Raw genomic sequence first — 24537 nt, forward strand, 5'->3', positions numbered from 1 at the left:
GGCTGTGACCGTGTTTGACTGCATCAGCCGGGAAACAGTGTTGAGTTAATGTTTTCATTACCGAGAGCTGATTTGGGACTCTGTAACTGATTAGCTGCTGAATTGTCATTACTTGAAATTCTTCTACCTTTACTTCACATCTCACTCCACATTATTTTATTGTTTTAATGTTGATATAAAAGTGCAGTGAGTTTATATCATCTTTGAGCTTAAAGTTTCATTATTTACCTTAGAAATAGTAGTTAAATGTACGATGCTTCTGCTCTAACACCAACTGAACTATCACGATGGCTGCCATGATATTTACTGTAATGACACTGAAATGGATACTGTCTGTCTTTTTAGATCAAGAAGAACATTTCAAAGGAGGAAATGGAGAAGAGATAAGGCCTCTTAAATGTGCAATATATGACATGCAGAGCATTATTATATCAGCAAACAACTATTTGTTGTGTAGATATATAGTGGCATACCTGAGCAGAGAATAAAGTTGCACTTTATTACACTGTTGTTATCCAAGCTTCTATGTTCTTTACTTAAGGTTCAACATTCAACGTTATTTTAATTGTCATTATAAAACAGGGTTGCACAACGAAATTCAGATTGTAGTCCCAATTTGCTACATCAGAAAAACTAAAAGCTACTTACATAGCTGGGTGGACCGTGTGAGCCTTTAGTGGATGTTTGGGCCCCACTGAACCGCTCCAGGCCGTCGCTCTGCACTGCGCTCATACGCTGAGAACGCTGTCCAAATGTTCCTAACTTTGTGTTATGCACCTTTAATTTAGTTTGAGTGGAAAACCGTTAATTATGATAACAAGAGATGTTCTTTTCCCTGTTAATATACAGGAAGAAGTAACCCATGGCCTGTAGGTGGCTTATATAAATTCTCTATTCGTCAATAGCCTGTTGGTAAGTTATCTACATTGGTTATTTTCTTTATAATTAATTTTTTACTTAGAATATGCTGAAATGGGTTTGAAGTGGCCAAATGGCTCTAAACCAACAGAGGTAAGCGGAAGTTAAAAATTACACACACACAGTGATATAATCCAACTCTAGTAAAGCTAGGCAGGTAAGAACCAGCTCATTTGTTGTCAAGAGCCAGTACCCTCTAACTACACAGTATCTACATCCAGTTGAATCAGATCGGGTGCTTATAGACCAATGTCTGCACTGCTAAGCTCCTGGGCTCACAGGCTCAGATATGTGGAAGGACTACAACATAAGGCGTGGAAGATATGCAGCACAAGTTTGCTCCCGTGGTGTCGGTAAGTTTATGCTCATGTTCAGTGGTCAAATGGCAACATGGTGTCAAGCAAACATGTATTGAAGTTAGTGTTCCATTAATGGTTCATTGTAAATAATTATGAATTCATCTGAACATTGAAAGGTCATAGCAGCATGCAGGCTAAACATTTTCTGATTTAAAAATAATAATATGGAAACCACAATCTCACGTAATCAAAGAGTTACTGATATTCCAGCCGACAATATGGATGGATGGATGGATGTATACTTTATTTATCCCCAGGGGGAAATTTGTTTGTAGCAGCAGCAAACGAAGTTACACAGTAAAATAAAAATGTTAAGTGTGAAAAATGCTCAATATATACAATACAATAAAATAACAGTGCAGAACCTAAATTAAATTTATAGAAAATAAAGTAATACAAAATGCACAGTATATACAATAAAATAAAATGGTATTAAATTAAATAAGTAGGTAATCTAAACTAAACAGTAGTGCGAAAGATCGCCAACAGTGTAGCGGTGTTATAGTAATTTGAAGAAAGATTTGACCAGAGGTGATTTATCATAAAGTGTTATTGCAGAGGGCAGGAATGTTCTCCTGTATCTGTCCTTAAGACAGCGGAGCTGGATCAGTCTGTTGGAGAAAGTGCTCTGCTGTACCTGCAGTAGGTGGTGCAGAGGGTGATCCAGGTTATTCAATATGAATAATAGTTTCCTCAGTGTCCTCCTCTCCACCACCTGTTCCAGATAGTCTTGTTTACAGCCGATGACGGAGCCGGCCTTCTTAACCAGTTTGTTAAGTCTGTTGGTGTCTCCGGCTCCATTGCTGCTCCCCCAGCAGACTACAGCGAAGTAAAGTGCACTGGTCATATAAAGAATAAAACACATTTTGTCCACGTGCATTCAAGGACTGACCACGACGTTTCTGTTCGTGAATAATATGCAGTCTTTGTTTATCCATATGTTTGGTTTCAGAATCATTATCAGTGCACGGAAACAATAGCTCCTCAATAGAGTTTTTGCTTGCAGCAGTCCACTGATTTTTTTTCTTGGCCAAGTCATGGTTCACTTCAGCCGCTGTGTTTCTCGCAAAGTAACTTTTGAGGACAACAACAAACAATATTCTCAAATACTTAGCAGTGATGAAATAAGCACAGTCAAATATACCAATCCTTCAAATCTGATTCACATCCGTGGAAGCCAAGTAACGCATGGTCTGCTCCAACCCAAACATTAATGTTCCCTGTGAAGAAAATCACTTTTAATCAATGACTTTATAACTTCTTACAAGCTGGATTTTGTTTTAAACAGAGACCTGGTTGGACGCCAGTACTGGGAATATGATCCTTATTGAATCCACCCCACCAAACTTTGTATTTGAGTTTAAAGCAGGGCAGAACAATATATATATATATATATATATATATATATATATATATATATATATATATATATATATATATATATATATATATATTGTTCTTTATAATTAATTTTTTACTTAGAATATGCTGAAATGGGTTTGAAGTGGCCAATTGGCTCTCAGCCAACAGAGGTGAGCGGAAGTTAAAGATTACACACACACAGTGATATAATCCAACCCTTGTAAAGACAGGCAGGTAAGAACCAGAATGTGTATATATGTATGTATAAAATGGATGAAGCAAGACAAAAAGAGTCAAGCCAGAAATTTTGATGAAAACTAGGAAATACAACACTACACCAGTTCTGAAATATTTACACTGCCTGCTGTCACTCAGAGAATTGACTTCAAAAATCGTACTGCTTTTAAATTGATTTTGGTCGTGAAACCAAATGTGGGAGTATTTGCTGTGTTTTTTATCTTTTAATTTGTACTTGATTTAAATTGTACTAGTTTACTTTAAATTGTGTATCTCGTGTATCACTTACCTGCAGTACATTTTGGCGTTTAAATCCTAGACCATGCACTATATTTGACCCCAGTGCATTTTTCCTGAATCGTCATATGCCAGATCCCTCCATGTGGACAGTCCTCCGCACACATCCTCTCTGACCAGCAGCTATGTGCATGGCACCTCCTCCTTCTCTCTGCTCCCCCTGACTGTAGGCCAGAGCCTGGACTCCACAGTCCAGCGCTGGCCTGACCGTGAAGCTGTGGTCTTCCTGCAGGACAGCGTTCGGAAATCCTTTGCACAGTTTCAGCAAGATGTGCGTCTCCTACTTTGTGCCTGCATGCATGTATCAACACTTCAATGCTATTCATGCTATACGAATGAGTTTCCTGTTTCAATAACGAGACAATTTGTTGGAGCTAATGTGTCAGATCAACATGTCAAATCATTGCTAAATAGCTAGTACCTTTTCTGTCTGTGTTAACTTTTTAGGTTAATAGAATTGTTGTTTAACCGTTTGACACCTACTGAAATCACAGGTGTTGCCCCTGAGACACAAAATGTGCCTCCTTAAAACTAAGTCTGCTTTGTCAATGAATCTAAATGAAGCAGCACCCATAACATTTAGTTTTACTATATGAATTGATTCTCTTCTTTGAGTCATCACGAAGCTTCTATAAATCACAGGAAACTTGTTCTATCAAGCACTATCGCATCCACAAAGCTAGAATGCTTGTGTAAATTGCCAGAAGTGATACTGCTTTGTATTTTTGTGACATTCATTGCTGCAGGTTGACAAGGCGGCTGCAGGTCTGCTTGCTTTGGGCCTGAAGCGAGGCGACAGACTGGGAGTTTGGGGACCCAACACGTATGAGTGGATCCTCTTCCAGTTTGCATCAGCCAAAGCTGGAATTATACTGGTCAGTTTGTGAGTAGTTTATAACGTCAAAATCACATGTACTGTGTAGCCTTGGGGTTAGACAGACAGCTGCTCTGTGTTGCCAAACACCCTGCTGTCAAGAATACAGTATAATATGTGTATGATATGGTATGTACTGGAAAGACCTTTGGAAAATGTGTGTTGTGGGCCTGTATACGTACAATTGACTCTTTCACATTTTCATACATGCAGGTGTCATTGAACCCGGCCTATCAGGTGAAAGAAGTGGAGTTTACTCTAAAGCAGGTACGACGAGTTGTGTTACAGGGCATTAGCCTATTACATAACACCAGTGGTGGTCTCAGAACCTGGGGCATGAAGTGCATAAAGGAATAAAAGAGAAACTGAAGTATCCCTGCCGTCCTCTCACAAACATTTCTAGTAACTTTCCAGAATTAGATTAATAATACAAAATAATCAACTAATAAAATATGACATGTTATTCTGGATAAAGATTAGTATTTATTGATCTATTGGTGAAATTCACAAGCTAGCCAAAATATATATTGTAAAAAGCCCCACCTTTACCAGCTGCAACATTGAAGTAATATGCATTTTAAAGCATCAATAATTACATATTAACTAATATGATATACATTATTTTAAAATGGGCTGTACAGCATGTGAACGTTTTCTACTTAAAGTATAATAGGTGCAAATATTTTAGAACTTTTACTTAAGTTAGAGTTCAAATGCCGAGCTTTTACTTGTAACACAGTATTTCTACACTGTGGTATTGCTATATTTACAATAACTAAGTACTTCTACCTCTGAAAACCAAATGATTACTGTACTGTTGAACCAAAGTAAAATACAAAAGCATGAATCTGACAATTTAACATTTTCATAGAAATAGTAATCCTTCCACATGCCATTGATTTGTCACATGCAGGTCCAGTGTAAAGCTGTGGTCTGCCCTTCCCGCTTTAAAACCCAACGTTTTTGTGACATGCTGAGGGAGCTCTGCCCGGAGATCGGCACGACACCAGAAGGCATGATCAAAAGCTCCAGGTTCGACAAAGCCAATGTCAAATGTCACATGCATGTTTTTTTCCTCTATTGTCATTATGGGAGTAAGAGGCTGCAAATACTTCACACTCTATAATAATAGTTCTGTGGATGTGATATTAATATCTTGGGTCTGCCAGGTTGCCAGACTTGCGTATGGTGATTGTGACGGATAGCAGAGAGCCAGGGATGCTCCATGTCGATGATGTGATGCAAGCAGGGGAGAGTCGGCACCACAAACAGCTGATGGATCTGCAGAGCAAGCTGTCCTTCGATGAGCCCATCAACATCCAGTTCACATCAGTAACCTTCAACATTGCATCTTTCACACAGGCACATTTATTATATAACTTTGACTGACATTATGATGTAACTAGGATTCAGATCTTCATGTTTATTTGTTTCAGGGGACTACAGGGAGTCCGAAGGGAGCCTGTCTTTCCCACCACAATATTGTAAACAATGCCTACTTCATGGGTCTCCGAATGGGTTATGACTCTAGAGTAAGTCCATTTTTCTCTCTCAATTTGCACAAAAAAGACATTTCAATTTTAAGTGATCTTATTTTCCATATTCTTCTCAGCCTCAGGTGCGACTGTGTGTGCCCGTACCCTTGTACCATTGCTTTGGATCTGTGCTGGCAGGGATGACAATGGCTGTACATGGTATCACACTGGTCTTCCCTTCCTCCGGCTACAACAGCCGAGCCAACCTCGAGGCCATTCAGAGTGAAAAGTATGGCACGCTGCTCATCGCCCAAATTATTTTCAAATATGCAACATTATGCACTCAAATTGATTCTTGTGTTTCTTCTCAAGGTGTAATTTTGTTTATGGCACTCCCACTATGTTCACCGACATGCTCATCCAACAGGATTTACACAAGTGTGATTTGTCATCAATTGAAGCTGGTAATAGAAGACTTTGATGAATACGTTGTATTAAACTTGGTGTTATGTTAAGCAAGCATTTGAGGTCTCTTTGCTTATGTGCTGCTGTGTTTAAGGCATCATGGCAGGTTCTCCGTGCCCACCTGAGATTGTGAGAAAACTGAAAACAGACATGAACATGAAAGAGATAACGGTGAGCAGTTACATGTCCTAAACCTTTTCAAATAATGCTGTATAAAACTCTTTGGAGTATAGCTTTGCCAACATATTTGAAAATGTGTACATCATGTTTTAATAGCTAGGTTATGGGACCACTGAGAACGGCCCCCTTACATTTCTGGGATTCCCACAAGACAGTGAGGAGCTGAAGATAAATACTGTTGGATGTATCATGAGCCACACTGAGGTATGCCTTATTTTTTGCTAGAACCTGTATCTACATATTGCATAAAAACACTGTGACTGTATGCCTGTGTCTCTTTACTATAGGCTAAAGTGGTGGACCCTGATACTGGGGAGATTGTCCCTGTGGGGGCCCCAGGAGAGCTGATGATCAGAGGCAGCTGTGTGATGCACGGATACTGGAACGATCCGGAGAAAACCAGAGAGGCTATCTCTCAAGACCGCTGGTACAGGACTGGGTAAGATACTACATGTATACTGAATGTTTGTCTAGAAGAGAAAATACCTAGACCTGTTACCGGAACGGGTTGATGCTCACATGTTACATGTTGTGTGATCATTCTTCTACAAAGTGACACAGCCAGTCTAACCAGTTTGGGATACTGCTGCATTGAAGGACGCATAAAAGACTTGATCATCCGAGGAGGGGAGAACATCTATCCCGCTGAGATAGAGCAATTTCTCTTTACACATCCCAAAGTACAGGAGGTGCAGGTAAGACTCAGCACCACTGGAGGACAGCAGAAGTCAGATTTATTGTCTCCAAGCAGGTGACAGCAAAGACGCACCTTGAAGACATACTAGTTTTCTCTCTGAATGTGTAGACAATTGTAGACATTCTTTTTACTGTGCATTTCATGAGAATATATTTCATGTTATACTCATGCGCTGAGGTGTTGAATCTACTCTCTGGTTGTTTTATTTCTCTGTCCGTTTCCCAGGTGGTTGGAGTGAAAGATGAGAGGTTGGGTGAGCAGGTGTGTGCCTGCATCAGGCTGAGGAAGGACCAGACATCCAGTGCAGAGGAGATAAGAGCTTTCTGCAAAGGCCAGGTGAGTGTAGGTGATGTGATCAATGAAACTGCTCAACACACTGAAAATCAGCAAGGCTGTACATGTTGTGTTTTATTCCGCTAGATTTCTCACTTCAAGATCCCACACTACGTGATCTTTGTAGACAGCTACCCTCTGACAGCCTCTGTAAAGGTACGATACTTCTGCTCTAACACCAACGGAACTATCCTGATGGCTGCCATGATTTACTGTTGATCAGTATAATGAGACTAAAGCGGCTAATGTCTGTTTTTCTAGATCAAGAAGAACATATTAAAGGAGGAAATGGAGAAGAAATTAGGCCTTTAATTTTGTGGACCCTGATCGACCGTGTTTGAGTGCATCAGCCGGGAAAGTCAGAAACGAGGAGTGTTGAGTTAATGTTTTCTTTACAGAGAGCTGAACTGGGACTCTGTAACTGATTAGCTGCTGAATTGTCATTACTTGAAATTCTTCTACTTTTACTTCACATCTCACTCCACATTATTTTATTGTTTTGATGTTGATATATAAATGCAGTGAGTTTATATCATCTTTGAGCTTAAAGTTTCATTATTTACCTTAGAAATAGTAGTTAAATGTACGATGCTTCTGCTCTAACACCAACTGAACTATCACGATGGCTGCCATGATATTTACTGTAATGACACTGAAATGGATACTGTCTTTCTTTTTAGATCAAGAAGAACATTTCAAAGGAGGAAATGGAGAAGAGATAAGGCCTCTTAAATGTGCAATATATGACATGCAGAGCATTATTATATCAGCAAACAACTATTTGTTGTGTAGATATATAGTGGCATACCTGAGCAGAGAATAAAGTTGCACTTTATTACACTGTTGTTATCCAAGCTTCTATGTTCTTTACTTAAGGTTCAACATTCAACGTTATTTTAATTGTCATTATAAAACAGGGTTGCACAACGAAATTCAGATTGTAGTCCCAATTTGCTACATCAGAAAAACTAAAAGCTACTTACATAGCTGGGTGGACCGTGTGAGCCTTTAGTGGATGTTTGGGCCCCACTGAACCGCTCCAGGCCGTCGCTCTGCACTGCGCTCATACGCTGAGAACGCTGTCCAAATGTTCCTAACTTTGTGTTATGCACCTTTAATTTAGTTTGAGTGGAAAACCGTTAATTATGATAACAAGAGATGTTCTTTTCCCTGTTAATATACAGGAAGAAGTAACCCATGGCCTGTAGGTGGCTTATATAAATTCTCTATTCGTCAATAGCCTGTTGGTAAGTTATCTACATTGGTTATTTTCTTTATAATTAATTTTTTACTTAGAATATGCTGAAATGGGTTTGAAGTGGCCAAATGGCTCTAAGCCAACAGAGGTAAGCGGAAGTTAAAAATTACACACACACAGTGATATAATCCAACTCTTGTAAAGCTAGGCAGGTAAGAACCAGCTCATTTGTTGTCAAGAGCCAGTACCCTCTAACTACACAGTATCTACATCCAGTTGAATCAGATCGGGTGCTTATAGACCAATGTCTGCACTGCTAAGCTCCTGGGCTCACAGGCTCAGATATGTGGAAGGACTACAACATAAGGCGTGGAAGATATGCAGCACAAGTTTGCTCCCGTGGTGTCGGTAAGTTTATGCTCATGTTCAGTGGTCAAATGGCAACATGGTGTCAAGCAAACATGTATTGAAGTTAGTGTTCCATTAATGGTTCATTGTAAATAATTATGAATTCATCTGAACATTGAAAGGTCATAGCAGCATGCAGGCTAAACATTTTCTGATTTAAAAATAATAATATGGAAACCACAATCTCACGTAATCAAAGAGTTACTGATATTCCAGCCGACAATATGGATGGATGGATGGATGTATACTTTATTTATCCCCAGGGGGAAATTTGTTTGTAGCAGCAGCAAACGAAGTTACACAGTAAAATAAAAATGTTAAGTGTGAAAAATGCTCAATATATACAATACAATAAAATAACAGTGCAGAACCTAAATTAAATTTATAGAAAATAAAGTAATACAAAATGCACAGTATATACAATAAAATAAAATGGTATTAAATTAAATAAGTAGGTAACCTAAACTAAACAGTAGTGCGAAAGATCGCCAACAGTGTAGCGGTGTTATAGTAATTTGAAGAAAGATTTGACCAGAGGTGATTTATCATAAAGTGTTATTGCAGAGGGCAGGAATGTTCTCCTGTATCTGTCCTTAAGACAGCGGAGCTGGATCAGTCTGTTGGAGAAAGTGCTCTGCTGTACCTGCAGTAGGTGGTGCAGAGGGTGATCCAGGTTATTCAATATGAATAATAGTTTCCTCAGTGTCCTCCTCTCCACCACCTGTTCCAGATAGTCTTGTTTACAGCCGATGACGGAGCCGGCCTTCTTAACCAGTTTGTTAAGTCTGTTGGTGTCTCCGGCTCCATTGCTGCTCCCCCAGCAGACTACAGCGAAGTAAAGTGCACTGGTCATATAAAGAATAAAACACATTTTGTCCACGTGCATTCAAGGACTGACCACGACGTTTCTGTCCGTGAATAATATGCAGTCTTTGTTTATCCATATGTTTGGTTTCAGAATCATTATCAGTGCACGGAAACAATAGCTCCTCAATAGAGTTTTTGCTTGCAGCAGTCCACTGATTTTTTTTCTTGGCCAAGTCATGGTTCACTTCAGCCGCTGTGTTTCTCGCAAAGTAACTTTTGAGGACAACAACAAACAATATTCTCAAATACTTAGCAGTGATGAAATAAGCACAGTCAAATATACCAATCCTTCAAATCTGATTCACATCCGTGGAAGCCAAGTAACGCATGGTCTGCTCCAACCCAAACATTAATGTTCCCTGTGAAGAAAATCACTTTTAATCAATGACTTTATAACTTCTTACAAGCTGGATTTTGTTTTAAACAGAGACCTGGTTGGACGCCAGTACTGGGAATATGATCCTTATTGAATCCACCCCACCAAACTTTGTATTTGAGTTTAAAGCAGGGCAGAACAATATATATATATATATATATATATATATATATATATATATATATATGTATATATATATATATATATATTGTTCTTTATAATTAATTTTTTACTTAGAATATGCTGAAATGGGTTTGAAGTGGCCAATTGGCTCTCAGCCAACAGAGGTGAGCGGAAGTTAAAGATTACACACACACAGTGATATAATCCAACCCTTGTAAAGACAGGCAGGTAAGAACCAGAATGTGTATATATGTATGTATAAAATGGATGAAGCAAGACAAAAAGAGTCAAGCCAGAAATTTTGATGAAAACTAGGAAATACAACACTACACCAGTTCTGAAATACTTACACTGCCTGCTGTCACTCAGAGAATTGACTTCAAAAATCGTACTGCTTTTAAATTGATTTTGGTCGTGAAACCAAATGTGGGAGTATTTGCTGTGTTTTTTATCTTTTAATTTGTACTTGATTTAAATTGTACTAGTTTACTTTAAATTGTGTATCTCGTGTATCACTTACCTGCAGTACATTTTGGCGTTTAAATCCTAGACCATGCACTATATTTGACCCCTGTGCATTTTTCCTGAATCGTCATATGCCAGATCCCTCCATGTGGACAGTCCTCCGCACACATCCTCTCTGACCAGCAGCTATGTGCATGGCACCTCCTCCTTCTCTCTGCTCCCCCTGACTGTAGGCCAGAGCCTGGACTCCACAGTCCAGCGCTGGCCTGACCGTGAAGCTGTGGTCTTCCTGCAGGACAGCGTTCGGAAAACCTTTGCACAGTTTCAGCAAGATGTGCGTCTCCTACTTTGTGCCTGCATGCATGTATCAACACTTCAATGCTATTCATGCTATACGAATGAGTTTCCTGTTTCAATAACGAGACAATTTGTTGGAGCTAATGTGTCAGATCAACATGTCAAATCATTGCTAAATAGCTAGTACCTTTTCTGTCTGTGTTAACTTTTTAGGTTAATAGAATTGTTGTTTAACCGTTTGACACCTACTGAAATCACAGGTGTTGCCCCTGAGACACAAAATGTGCCTCCTTAAAACTAAGTCTGCTTTGTCAATGAATCTAAATGAAGCAGCACCCATAACATTTAGTTTTACTATATGAATTGATTCTCTTCTTTGAGTCATCACGAAGCTTCTATAAATCACAGGAAACTTGTTCTATCAAGCACTATCGCATCCACAAAGCTAGAATGCTTGTGTAAATTGCCAGAAGTGATACTGCTTTGTATTTTTGTGACATTCATTGCTGCAGGTTGACAAGGCGGCTGCAGGTCTGCTTGCTTTGGGCCTGAAGCGAGGCGACAGACTGGGAGTTTGGGGACCCAACACGTATGAGTGGATCCTCTTCCAGTTTGCATCAGCCAAAGCTGGAATTATACTGGTCAGTTTGTGAGTAGTTTATAACGTCAAAATCACATGTACTGTGTAGCCTTGGGGTTAGACAGACAGCTGCTCTGTGTTGCCAAACACCCTGCTGTCAAGAATACAGTATAATATGTGTATGATATGGTATGTACTGGAAAGACCTTTGGAAAATGTGTGTTGTGGGCCTGTATACGTACAATTGACTCTTTCACATTTTCATACATGCAGGTGTCATTGAACCCGGCCTATCAGGTGAAAGAAGTGGAGTTTACTCTAAAGCAGGTACGACGAGTTGTGTTACAGGGCATTAGCCTATTACATAACACCAGTGGTGGTCTCAGAACCTGGGGCATGAAGTGCATAAAGGAATAAAAGAGAAACTGAAGTATCCCTGCCGTCCTCTCACAAACATTTCTAGTAACTTTCCAGAATTAGATTAATAATACAAAATAATCAACTAATAAAATATGACATGTTATTCTGGATAAAGATTAGTATTTATTGATCTATTGGTGAAATTCACAAGCTAGCCAAACTATATATTGTAAAAAGCCCCACCTTTACCAGCTGCAACATTGAAGTAATATGCATTTTAAAGCATCAATAATTACATATTAACTAATATGATATACATTATTTTAAAATGGGCTGTACAGCATGTGAACGTTTTCTACTTAAAGTATAATAGGTGCAAATATTTTAGAACTTTTACTTAAGTTAGAGTTCAAATGCCGAGCTTTTACTTGTAACACAGTATTTCTACACTGTGGTATTGCTATATTTACAATAACTAAGTACTTCTACCTCTGAAAACCAAATGATTACTGTACTGTTGAACCAAAGTAAAATACAAAAGCATGAATCTGACAATTTAACATTTTCATAGAAATAGTAATCCTTCCACATGCCATTGATTTGTCACATGCAGGTCCAGTGTAAAGCTGTGGTCTGCCCTTCCCGCTTTAAAACCCAACGTTTTTGTGACATGCTGAGGGAGCTCTGCCCGGAGATCGGCACGACACCAGAAGGCATGATCAAAAGCTCCAGGTTCGACAAAGCCAATGTCAAATGTCACATGCATGTTTTTTTCCTCTATTGTCATTATGGGAGTAAGAGGCTGCAAATACTTCACACTCTATAATAATAGTTCTGTGGATGTGATATTAATATCTTGGGTCTGCCAGGTTGCCAGACTTGCGTATGGTGATTGTGACGGATAGCAGAGAGCCAGGGATGCTCCATGTCGATGATGTGATGCAAGCAGGGGAGAGTCGGCACCACAAACAGCTGATGGATCTGCAGAGCAAGCTGTCCTTCGATGAGCCCATCAACATCCAGTTCACATCAGTAACCTTCAACATTGCATCTTTCACACAGGCACATTTATTATATAACTTTGACTGACATTATGATGTAACTAGGATTCAGATCTTCATGTTTATTTGTTTCAGGGGACTACAGGGAGTCCGAAGGGAGCCTGTCTTTCCCACCACAATATTGTAAACAATGCCTACTTCATGGGTCTCCGAATGGGTTATGACTCTAGAGTAAGTCCATTTTTCTCTCTCAATTTGCACAAAAAAGACATTTCAATTTTAAGTGATCTTATTTTCCATATTCTTCTCAGCCTCAGGTGCGAGTGTGTGTGCCCGTACCCTTGTACCATTGCTTTGGATCTGTGGTGGCAGGGATGACAATGGCTGTACATGGTATCACACTGGTCTTCCCTTCCTCCGGCTACAACAGCCGAGCCAACCTCGAGGCCATTCAGAGTGAAAAGTATGGCACGCTGCTCATCGCCCAAATTACTTTCAAATATGCAACATTATGCACTCAAATTGATTCTTGTGTTTCTTCTCAAGGTGTAATTTTGTTTATGGCACTCCCACTATGTTCACCGACATGCTCATCCAACAGGATTTACACAAGTGTGATTTGTCATCAATTGAAGCTGGTAATAGAAGACTTTGATGAATACGTTGTATTAAACTTGGTGTGATGTTGAGCAAGCATTTGAGGTCTCTTTGCTTATGTGCTGCTGTGTTTAAGGCATCATGGGAGGTTCTCCGTGCCCACCTGAGATTGTGAGAAAACTGAAAACAGACATGAACATGAAAGAGATAACGGTGAGCAGTTACATGTCCTAAACCTTTTCAAATAATGCTGTATAAAACTCTTTGGAGTATAGCTTTGCCAAAATATTTGAAAATGTGTACATCATGTTTTAATAGCTAGGTTATGGGACCACTGAGAACAGCCCCCTTACATTTCTGGGATTCCCACAAGACAGTGAGGAGCTGAAGATAAATACTGTTGGATGTATCATGAGCCACACTGAGGTATGCCTTATTTTTTGCTAGAACCTGTATCTACATATTGCATAAAAACACTGTGACTGTATGCCTGTGTCTCTTTACTATAGGCTAAAGTGGTGGACCCTGATACTGGGGAGATTGTCCCTGTGGGGGCCCCAGGAGAGCTGATGATCAGAGGCAGCTGTGTGATGCACGGATACTGGAACGATCCGGAGAAAACCAGAGAGGCTATCTCTCAAGACCGCTGGTACAGGACTGGGTAAGATACTACATGTATACTGAATGTTTGTCTAGAAGAGAAAATACCTAGACCTGTTACCGGAACGGGTTGATGCTCACATGTTACATGTTGTGTGATCATTCTTCTACAAAGTGACACAGCCAGTCTAACCAGTTTGGGATACTGCTGCATTGAAGGACGCATAAAAGACTTGCTCATCCGAGGAGGGGAGAACATCTATCCCGCTGAGATAGAGCAATTTCTCTTTACACATCCCAAAGTACAGGAGGTGCAGGTAAGACTCAGCACCACTGGAGGGCAGCAGAAGTCAGATTCATTGTCTCCAAGCAGGTGACAGCAAAGACGCACCTTGAAGACATACTAGTTTTCTCTCTGAATGTGTAGACAATTGTAGACATTCTTTTTACTGTGCATTTCATGAGAATATATTTCATGTTATACTCATGCGCTGAGGTGTTGAATCTACTCTCTGGTTGTTTTATTTCTCTGTCCGTTTCCCAGGTGGTTGGAGTGAAAGATGAGAGGTTGGGTGAGCAGGTGTGTGCCTGCATCAGGCTGAGGAAGGACCAGACATCCAGTGCAGAGGAGATAAGAGCTTTCTGCAAAGGCCAGGTGAGTGTAGGTGATGTGATCAATGAAACTGCTCAACACACTGAAAATCAGCAAGGCTGTACATGTTGTGTTTTATTCCGCTAGATTTCTCACTTCAAGATCCCACACTACGTGATCTTTGTAGACAGCTACCCTCTGACAGCCTCTGGAAAGGTACGATACTTCTGCTCTAACACCAACGGAACTATCCTGATGGCTGCCATGATTTACTGTTGATCAGTATAATGAGACTAAAGCGGCTAATGTCTGTTTTTCTAGATCAAGAAGAACATATTAAAGGAGGAAATGGAGAAGAAATTAGGCCTTTAATTTTGTGGACCCTGATCGACCGTGTTTGAGTGCATCAGCCGGGAAAGTCAGAAACGAGGAGTGTTGAGTTAATGTTTTCTTTACAGAGAGCTGAACTGGGACTCTGTAACTGATTAGCTGCTGAATTGTCATTACTTGAAATTCTTCTACTTTTACTTCACATCTCACTCCACATTATTTTATTGTTTTGATGTTGATATATAAATGCAGTGAGTTTATATCATCTTTGAGCTTAAAGTTTCATTATTTACCTTAGAAATAGTAGTTAAATGTACGATGCTTCTGCTCTAACACCAACTGAACTATCACGATGGCTGCGATGACATTTACTGTAATGACACTGAAATGGATACTGTCTTTCTTTTTAGATCAAGAAGAACATTTCAAAGGAGGAAATGGAGAAGAGATAAGGCCTCTTAAATGTGCAATATATGACATGCAGAGCATTATTATATCAGCAAACAACTATTTGATATGTAAAGATATAATGGCATAATGTCTACCTGAGCAGAGAATAAAGTTGTTCTCCCAATTTGTATGTTGTTATCCGAGCTTCTATGTTCTTTACTTAAGGTTCAACGTTCAACGTTATTTTAATTGTCATTGTAAAACAGGGTTGCACAACGAAATTCAGATTGTAGTCCCAATTTGCTACATCAGAAAAACTAAAAGCTACTTACATAGCTGGGTGGCCCTTATGAGCCTTTCGTGGATGTTTGGGCCCCACTGAACCGCTCCAGGCAGCTGCGCGCTGCACTACGCTCATACACCGGTTAACGCTGAGAACGTCGTCCCGTACCAGCAGCGTCGTCTTGGGAGCGTAGCACCCCCTCTCTGGTTCCCCCTCAGGTAAACACTGTAAGCTCTGTCAGCACCTTTGTAGTAGTTTACTGTTAGCTCTGTTATCGCTGTTACATAATGAGCCGCAAGCTCAGGCGCTGCCATGTTGAGAGCCAATCAAAATGTTCCTAATCTCGTGTTATGCGCCTTTAATTTAATGACTGCGTTCAGGGTCAGCAGACACTCCGATATCCGTGGTCAACTCTGCAGACACTTAATTTTTAGTGCGCCTATATGCTGAAATTACGGTAAAAGCATTCTAACGGCACAGATCGGGAGCGAAGGACTTTGTAAAGTTAACGGAATGATTAACGTGAGATAACATCCGGTTATCTTCAGTCAAATATCCGGTTTTCAAAATAAGATGTTTAGTCTGAACGTTGGATACTTTGTTGTGTACTTGAAACAAAGTATACATATTGCATAATGGAAAAAAGATTAAATGAATTATATTCACATTAAGTATGAAACATGTTACCTGCATCTCGTGAGTAAAAGGGAAAATACACCTAAATTGTGCGTGAAGTGTCTTTATTCTTTGATTTGAGGGTTGCTGGAAAGATACTAAAACGAATAATACCTGACTGACAGTCAATTAAGATATTTTACAAAGCAAAAACTCTGAACTGAATTTGTACCTTCAAATGGAAAATTTCTGAAATGTTTAAGGTGCTATAAAAATGTTTTTATCAATAATTCCACACAATGACTGATGTATATGTAATCAAGGCATCGTTGACTCCACCGATACAGAAAATCAGACATTTTTACTTGACAAATTGAGAGATATTTCAAAGTAAATTTCATACATTTGTACAGAGAAAATATCTAATTGAATATTTGAAGTGTTATAAAACGTATTTTCTCAATAATTCAAGACAACGAGTGATCTATATGTGTTCCAAACATCTCTGACTCCACCCATGCAGAAAATTAAACAATTTTACTGTACCAATTAAGAGATATTTCATAGTAAAAGTCATACATTTGAACCGACAAAACGTCTAATAACTATTAGAATAGATATTAGAATATTTGAGGTGCTATAAAATGTTTCTCAATAATTCCAGACAATGACTGATTTATATGTGTTCATTTGCATTTGCATTTCAAAATTAAAGGCCTTCAAAATCTCATTCACGAGCCAATTTTAAATCACATTCATGTGACAATTTGTTTAATTTCAGATTTGATGTTAGAGGAAACGTGCATAGTTACAACATCATTTCACTTCAGGTTAATAGCAGGCCACCTCAAGGTGTCACTCAGAAAAAAACAGGACATTGTGATGTAGCATTTCAAAATAAAAGCCCTTCAAAATGTAAATGACGAGCCAACTTCAAATCACTTTCATGAATCAATTTGTCTAATTTCAGATTAGATTTTAGAGGAAACAATGTATATTTACAAAAAAAATTCACTTCAGATTAAAAGAAGACCACCTCAAGGTGTCACTAAAAAAAACCCAGGATATTCTGATGTAGCATTTCAAAATGAAAGCCCTTCAAAATCTCATTCACAAGCCAACTTCAAATTTCATTCATGAGACAAATTGTCTAATATCATATTTGATGTTAGAGGAAACGGTGCATAGTTACAACATCATTTCACTTCAGGTTAATAGCAATCCACCTCAAGGTGTCACTAAAAAAACCCCAGGATATTCTGATGTAGCATTTCAAAATAAAAGTCCTTCAAAATCTCATTCAAGAATCACATTTCTGAGACAATTTGTCTAATTTCAGATTTGATGTTAGAGGAAACGGTGCATAGTTACAACATCATTTCTCTTCAGGTTAATAGCAGGCCATCTCAAGTTGTCACTCAGAAAAAAACAGGACATTCTGATGTAGCATTTCAAAATAAAAGCCCTTCAAAATCTCATTCAGCTGCAGGGGGTTTCATTTGTAACATCACTAATGTGGCAGAATGAATGGTGGCACACCTTATAGGAATTCTCTATTCCTAGGTCCTTGTCAATAGCCTGTTGGTAAATTATTTACATTGGTTATTTTCTTTATAATTATGTTTTCTTAGAATATGCTGAAATGGGTTTGAAGTTGGCTCTAAGCCAACAGAGGTGAGCGGAAGTTAAAGATTACACACACACAGTGATATAATCCAACCCTTGTAAAACTAGGCAGATATGAACCAGCTCATTTGTTGTCAAGAGCCAGTACCCTCTAACTACACAGTATCTACATCCAGTTGAATCAGATCGGGTGCTTATAGACCAATGTCTGCACTGCTAAGCTCCTGGGCTCACAGGCTCAGATATGTGGAAGGACTACAACATAAGGCGTGGAAGATATGCAGCACAAGTTTGCTCCCGTGGTGTCGGTAAGTTTATGCTCATGTTCAGTGGTCAAATGGCAACATGGTGTCAAGCAAACATGTATTGAAGTTAGTGTTCCATTAATGGTTCATTGTAAATAATTATGAATTCATCTGAACATTGAAAGGTCATAGCAGCATGCAGGCTAAACATTTTCTGATTTAAAAATAATAATAATAATAATAATAATAATAATAATAATAAGGAAAACACAATCTCACGTAATCAAAGAGTTACTGATATTACAGCCGACAATATAAAGATTAAAAAACATTTTGTCCACGTGCATTCAAGGACTGACCACGACGTTTCTGTCCGTTAATAATATGCAGTCTTTGTTTATCCATATGTTTGGTTTCAGAATCATTATCAGTGCACGGAAACAATAGCTCCTCAATGTAGTTTTTGCTTGCAGTAGTCCACTGACTTAGATTTTTTTTCTTGGCCAAGTCAAGAGTGAGTCTCTGATCACTGAGTCTGATTTTATTTGTCCGACTGCGTTCTTACTAAACCATGGCGTCACCCTACCCCTCGACTCTTTCTTGGTCCATAGTAAACAGGTCGTTCAGTTTCTGGTCCCCTCCCCCAATCGACCGCGTCATGGTTCGCTTCAGCCGCTGTGTTTCTCGCAAAGTAACTTTTGAGGAGAGCAACTAACAATCTTCTCAAATACTTAGCAGTGATCAAATAAGCACAGTCAAATATACCAATCCTTCAAATCTGAAGCCAAGTAATGCATGCCCTGCTCCATAGAAAACTAAAACTATAGCCCCATTAATGTTCCCTTTTAAGAAAATCACTTTTAATCAATGACTTTATAACTTCTTACAAGCTGGATTTTGTTTTTAACAGAGACCTGGTTGGACGCCAGTACTGGGAATATGATCCTTATTGAATCCACCCCACCAAACTTCCTACTTGAGTTTCAAGCAGGACAGAACAGTTCTGAAATACTTACACTGGCTGCTGTCACTCAGAGAATTGACTTCAAAAATCTTGCTGCTTTTAAATTGATTTTGGTTGTGAAACCAAATGTGGGAGTATTTGCTGTGTTTTTTATCTTTTAATTTGTACTTGATTTAAATTGTACTAGTTTACTTTAAATTGTGTATCTCGTGTATCACTTACCTGCAGTACATTTTGGCGTTTAAATCCTAGACCATGCACTATATTTGACCCCTGTGCATTTTTCCTGAATCGTCATATGCCAGATCCCTCCATGTGGACAGTCCTCCGCACACATCCTCTCTGACCAGCAGCTATGTGCATGGCACCTCCTCCTTCTCTCTGCTCCCCCTGACTGTAGGCCAGAGCCTGGACTCCACAGTCCAGCGCTGGCCTGACCGTGAAGCTGTGGTCTTCCTGCAGGACAGCGTTCGGAAAACCTTTGCACAGTTTCAGCAAGATGTGCGTCTCCTACTTTGTGCCTGCATGCATGTATCAACACTTCAATGCTATTCATGCTATACGAATGAGTTTCCTGTTTCAATAACGAGACAATTTGTTGGAGCTAATGTGTCAGATCAACATGTCAAATCATTGCTAAATAGCTAGTACCTTTTCTGTCTGTGTTAACTTTTTAGGTTAATAGAATTGTTGTTTAACCGTTTGACACCTACTGAAATCACAGGTGTTGCCCCTGAGACACAAAATGTGCCTCCTTAAAACTAAGTCTGCTTTGTCAATGAATCTAAATGAAGCAGCACCCATAACATTTAGTTTTACTATATGAATTGATTCTCTTCTTTGAGTCATCACGAAGCTTCTATAAATCACAGGAAACTTGTTCTATCAAGCACTATCGCATCCACAAAGCTAGAATGCTTGTGTAAATTGCCAGAAGTGATACTGCTTTGTATTTTTGTGACATTCATTGCTGCAGGTTGACAAGGCGGCTGCAGGTCTGCTTGCTTTGGGCCTGAAGCGAGGCGACAGACTGGGAGTTTGGGGACCCAACACGTATGAGTGGATCCTCTTCCAGTTTGCATCAGCCAAAGCTGGAATTATACTGGTCAGTTTGTGAGTAGTTTATAACGTCAAAATCACATGTACTGTGTAGCCTTGGGGTTAGACAGACAGCTGCTCTGTGTTGCCAAACACCCTGCTGTCAAGAATACAGTATAATATGTGTATGATATGGTATGTACTGGAAAGACCTTTGGAAAATGTGTGTTGTGGGCCTGTATACGTACAATTGACTCTTTCACATTTTCATACATGCAGGTGTCATTGAACCCGGCCTATCAGGTGAAAGAAGTGGAGTTTACTCTAAAGCAGGTACGACGAGTTGTGTTACAGGGCATTAGCCTATTACATAACACCAGTGGTGGTCTCAGAACCTGGGGCATGAAGTGCATAAAGGAATAAAAGAGAAACTGAAGTATCCCTGCCGTCCTCTCACAAACATTTCTAGTAACTTTCCAGAATTAGATTAATAATACAAAATAATCAACTAATAAAATATGACATGTTATTCTGGATAAAGATTAGTATTTATTGATCTATTGGTGAAATTCACAAGCTAGCCAAACTATATATTGTAAAAAGCCCCACCTTTACCAGCTGCAACATTGAAGTAATATGCATTTTAAAGCATCAATAATTACATATTAACTAATATGATATACATTATTTTAAAATGGGCTGTACAGCATGTGAACGTTTTCTACTTAAAGTATAATAGGTGCAAATATTTTAGAACTTTTACTTAAGTTAGAGTTCAAATGCCGAGCTTTTACTTGTAACACAGTATTTCTACACTGTGGTATTGCTATATTTACAATAACTAAGTACTTCTACCTCTGAAAACCAAATGATTACTGTACTGTTGAACCAAAGTAAAATCCAAAAGCATGAATCTGACAATTTAACATTTTCATAGAAATAGTAATCCTTCCACATGCCATTGATTTGTCACATGCAGGTCCAGTGTAAAGCTGTGGTCTGCCCTTCCCGCTTTAAAACCCAACGTTTTTGTGACATGCTGAGGGAGCTCTGCCCGGAGATCGGCACGACACCAGAAGGCATGATCAAAAGCTTCAGGTTCGACATCAGGTTATGACTCTAGAGTAAGTCCATTTTTCTCTCTCAATTTGCACAAAAAAGACATTTCAATTTTAAGTAATCTTATTTTCCATATTCTTCTCAGCCTCAGGTGCGAGTGTGTGTGCCCGTACCCTTGTACCATTGCTTTGGATCTGTGGTGGCAGGGATGACAATGGCTGTACATGGTATCACACTGGTCTTCCCTTCCTCCGGCTACCACAGCCGAGCCAACCTCGAGGCCATTCAGAGTGAAAAGTATGGCACGCTGCTCATCGCCCAAATTATTTTCAAATATGCAACATTATGCACTCAAATTGATTCTTGTGTTTCTTCTCAAGGTGTAATTTTGTTTATGGCACTCCCACTATGTTCACCGACATGCTCATCCAACAGGATTTACACAAGTGTGATTTGTCATCAATTGAAGCTGGTAATAGAAGACTTTGATGAATACGTTGTATTAAACTTGGTGTTATGTTAAGCAAGCATTTGAGGTCTCTTTGCTTATGTGCTGCTGTGTTTAAGGCATCATGGCAGGTTCTCCGTGCCCACCTGAGATTGTGAGAAAACTGAAAACAGACATGAACATGAAAGAGATAACGGTGAGCAGTTACATGTCCTAAACCTTTTCAAATAATGCTGTATAAAACTCTTTGGAGTATAGCTTTGCCAACATATTTGAAAATGTGTACATCATGTTTTAATAGCTAGGTTATGGGACCACTGAGAACAGCCCCCTTACATTTCTGGGATTCCCACAAGACAGTGAGGAGCTGAAGATAAATACTGTTGGATGTATCATGAGCCACACTGAGGTATGCCTTATTTTTTGCTAGAACCTGTATCTACATATTGCATAAAAACACTGTGACTGTATGCCTGTGTCTCTTTACTATAGGCTAAAGTGGTGGACCCTGATACTGGGGAGATTGTCCCTGTGGGGGCCTCAGGAGAGCTGATGATCAGAGGCAGCTGTGTGATGCACGGATACTGGAACGATCCGGAGAAAACCAGAGAGGCTATCTCTCAAGACCGCTGGTACAGGACTGGGTAAGATACTACATGTATACTGAATGTTTGTCTAGAAGAGAAAATACCGAGACCTGTTACCGGAACGGGTTGATGCTCACATGTTACATGTTGTGTGATCATTCTTCTACAAAGTGACACAGCCAGTCTAACCAGTTTGGGATACTGCTGCATTGAAGGACGCATAAAAGACTTGATCATCCGAGGAGGGGAGAACATCTATCCCGCTGAGATAGAGCAATTTCTCTTTACACATCCCAAAGTACAGGAGGTGCAGGTAAGACTCAGCACCACTGGAGGGCAGCAGAAGTCAGATTCATTGTCTCCAAGCAGGTGACAGCAAAGACGCACCTTGAAGACATACTAGTTTTCTCTCTGAATGTGTAGACAATTGTAGACATTCTTTTTACTGTGCATTTCATGAGAATATATTTCATGTTATACTCATGCGCTGAGGTGTTGAATCTACTCTCTGGTTGTTTTATTTCTCTGTCCGTTTCCCAGGTGGTTGGAGTGAAAGATGAGAGGTTGGGTGAGCAGGTGTGTGCCTGCATCAGGCTGAGGAAGGACCAGACATCCAGTGCAGAGGAGATAAGAGCTTTCTGCAAAGGCCAGGTGAGTGTAGGTGATGTGATCAATGAAACTGCTCAACACACTGAAAATCAGCAAGGCTGTACATGTTGTGTTTTATTCCGCTAGATTTCTCACTTCAAGATCCCACACTACGTGATCTTTGTAAACAGCTACCCTCTGACAGTCTCTGGAAAGGTACGATACTTCTGCTCTAACACCAACGGAACTATCCTGATGGCTGCCATGATTTACTGTTGATCAGTATAATGAGACTAAAGCGGCTAATGTCTGTTTTTCTAGATCAAGAAGAACATATTAAAGGAGGAAATGGAGAAGAAATTAGGCCTTTAATTTTGTGGACCCTGATCGACCGTGTTTGAGTGCATCAGCCGGGAAAGTCAGAAACGAGGAGTGTTGAGTTAATGTTTTCTTTACAGAGAGCTGAACTGGGACTCTGTAACTGATTAGCTGCTGAATTGTCATTACTTGAAATTCTTCTACCTTTACTTCACATCTCACTCCACATTATTTTATTGTTTTAATGTTGATATAAAAGTGCAGTGAGTTTATATCATCTTTGAGCTTAAAGTTTCATTATTTACCTTAGAAATAGTAGTTAAATGTACGATGCTTCTGCTCTAACACCAACTGAACTATCACGATGGCTGCGATGACATTTACTGTAATGACACTGAAATGGATACTGTCTTTCTTTTTAGATCAAGAAGAACATTTCAAAGGAGGAAATGGAGAAGAGATAAGGCCTCTTAAATGTGCAATATATGACATGCAGAGCATTATTATATCAGCAAACAACTATTTGTTGTGTAGATATATAGTGGCATACCTGAGCAGAGAATAAAGTTGCACTTTATTGCACTGTTTTTATCCAAGCTTCTATGTTCTTTACTTAAGGTTCAACGTTCAACGTTATTTTAATTGTCATTGTAAAACAGGGTTGCACAACGAAATTCAGATTGTAGTCCCAATTTGCTACATAAAAAACTAAAAACTAAAAGCTAATATCCAGTTTTCAAAATAAGATGTTTAGTCTGAACGTTGGATACTTTGTTGTATACTTGAAACAAAGTATACATATTGCATAATGGAAAAAAGATTAAATGAATTATATTGACATTAAGTATGAAACATGTTACCTGCATCTCGTGAGTAAAAGGGAAAATACACCTAAATTGCGCGTGAAGTGTATTTATTCTTTGATTTGAGGGTTGCTGGAAAGATATTAAAATGAATAATACCTGACTGACAGTCAATTAAGATATTTTACGAAGCAAAAACTCTGAACTGAATTTGTACCTTCAAATGGCAAATTTCTGAAATGTTTAAGGTGCTATAAAAATGTTTTTATCAATAATTCCACACAATGACTGATGTATATGTAATCAAGGCATCGTTGACTCCACCGATACAAAATTTTTTACATTTTTACTGTACAAATTGAGAGATATTTCAAAGTAAATTTCATACATTTGTACAGAGAAAATATCTAAATGAATATTTGAAGTGTTATAAAACGTATTTTCTCAATAATTCCAGACAACGAGTGATCTATGTCAATATAACTGTCTGTCTGCTCTTCTCACTCAATCCAGATGACTGTCTGTCCACCTGTCTCACTCACTCAGTACATATAACTGTCTGCCTGTCTCACTCACTCAGTT

General features: G+C 39.1%; 3 protein-coding genes across 3 annotated transcripts; all 3 read left to right on the top strand.

Annotated features, from left to right (window-relative positions):
* Positions 1-1090: 1090 nt before the first annotated feature.
* Positions 1091-7919, top strand: LOC137878696 (medium-chain acyl-CoA ligase ACSF2, mitochondrial-like). The gene is made up of 16 exons (XM_068719076.1): positions 1091-1271; positions 3249-3444; positions 3920-4048; positions 4261-4314; positions 4961-5079; positions 5217-5379; positions 5484-5579; positions 5660-5811; positions 5895-5986; positions 6082-6158; positions 6264-6371; positions 6455-6606; positions 6721-6862; positions 7090-7200; positions 7285-7353; positions 7878-7919. Exons 1-16 carry the CDS (start codon positions 1168-1170, stop codon positions 7917-7919), a joined length of 1806 nt encoding a protein of 601 aa, XP_068575177.1. The 5' UTR covers positions 1091-1167.
* Positions 7920-8622: 703 nt separating this feature from the next.
* On the top strand, positions 8623-15443 carry LOC137878697 (medium-chain acyl-CoA ligase ACSF2, mitochondrial-like). Its single transcript, XM_068719077.1, has 16 exons — positions 8623-8803; positions 10773-10968; positions 11444-11572; positions 11785-11838; positions 12485-12603; positions 12741-12903; positions 13008-13103; positions 13184-13335; positions 13419-13510; positions 13606-13682; positions 13788-13895; positions 13979-14130; positions 14245-14386; positions 14614-14724; positions 14809-14877; positions 15402-15443. Exons 1-16 carry the CDS (start codon positions 8700-8702, stop codon positions 15441-15443), a joined length of 1806 nt encoding a protein of 601 aa, XP_068575178.1. The 5' UTR covers positions 8623-8699.
* A 2566-nt stretch (positions 15444-18009) lies between these two features.
* Positions 18010-24273, top strand: LOC137878698 (medium-chain acyl-CoA ligase ACSF2, mitochondrial-like). Its single transcript, XM_068719078.1, has 14 exons — positions 18010-18213; positions 19420-19615; positions 20091-20219; positions 20432-20485; positions 21132-21266; positions 21357-21508; positions 21592-21683; positions 21779-21855; positions 21961-22068; positions 22152-22303; positions 22418-22559; positions 22787-22897; positions 22982-23050; positions 23156-24273. The coding sequence occupies exons 1-14, from the start codon at positions 18110-18112 to the stop codon at positions 23204-23206; spliced, it is 1572 nt and encodes a 523-aa protein (XP_068575179.1). The 5' UTR covers positions 18010-18109; the 3' UTR covers positions 23207-24273.
* Positions 24274-24537: the final 264 nt, after the last annotated feature.

The sequence above is a fragment of the Cebidichthys violaceus genome, unplaced genomic scaffold (assembly GCF_023349555.1).
Source record: "Cebidichthys violaceus isolate CVI_PGR_0920_01 unplaced genomic scaffold, fCebVio1.0.p SCAF_23, whole genome shotgun sequence".
Lineage (NCBI taxonomy): Eukaryota > Metazoa > Chordata > Actinopteri > Perciformes > Stichaeidae > Cebidichthys > Cebidichthys violaceus.

Bases quoted from the DNA above. Each gene is read 5' to 3' on its own strand.
- LOC137878696 (XM_068719076.1), top strand. From the start codon at position 1,168: ATGTCTGCACTGCTAAGCTCCTGGGCTCACAGGCTCAGATATGTGGAA. The intron at 5,580-5,659 runs GTAAGTCCATTT...TATTCTTCTCAG, and splicing joins GAATGGGTTATGACTCTAGA to CCTCAGGTGCGACTGTGTGT. The intron at 5,812-5,894 runs GTATGGCACGCT...TTTCTTCTCAAG, and splicing joins GAGGCCATTCAGAGTGAAAA to GTGTAATTTTGTTTATGGCA.
- LOC137878697 (XM_068719077.1), top strand. From the start codon at position 8,700: ATGTCTGCACTGCTAAGCTCCTGGGCTCACAGGCTCAGATATGTGGAA. The intron at 13,104-13,183 runs GTAAGTCCATTT...TATTCTTCTCAG, and splicing joins GAATGGGTTATGACTCTAGA to CCTCAGGTGCGAGTGTGTGT. The intron at 14,725-14,808 runs GTGAGTGTAGGT...TTATTCCGCTAG, and splicing joins GAGCTTTCTGCAAAGGCCAG to ATTTCTCACTTCAAGATCCC.
- LOC137878698 (XM_068719078.1), top strand. From the start codon at position 18,110: ATGTCTGCACTGCTAAGCTCCTGGGCTCACAGGCTCAGATATGTGGAA. The intron at 20,486-21,131 runs GTACGACGAGTT...TGTCACATGCAG, and splicing joins TGGAGTTTACTCTAAAGCAG to GTCCAGTGTAAAGCTGTGGT. The intron at 21,267-21,356 runs TGACTCTAGAGT...TATTCTTCTCAG, and splicing joins TCAGGTTCGACATCAGGTTA to CCTCAGGTGCGAGTGTGTGT.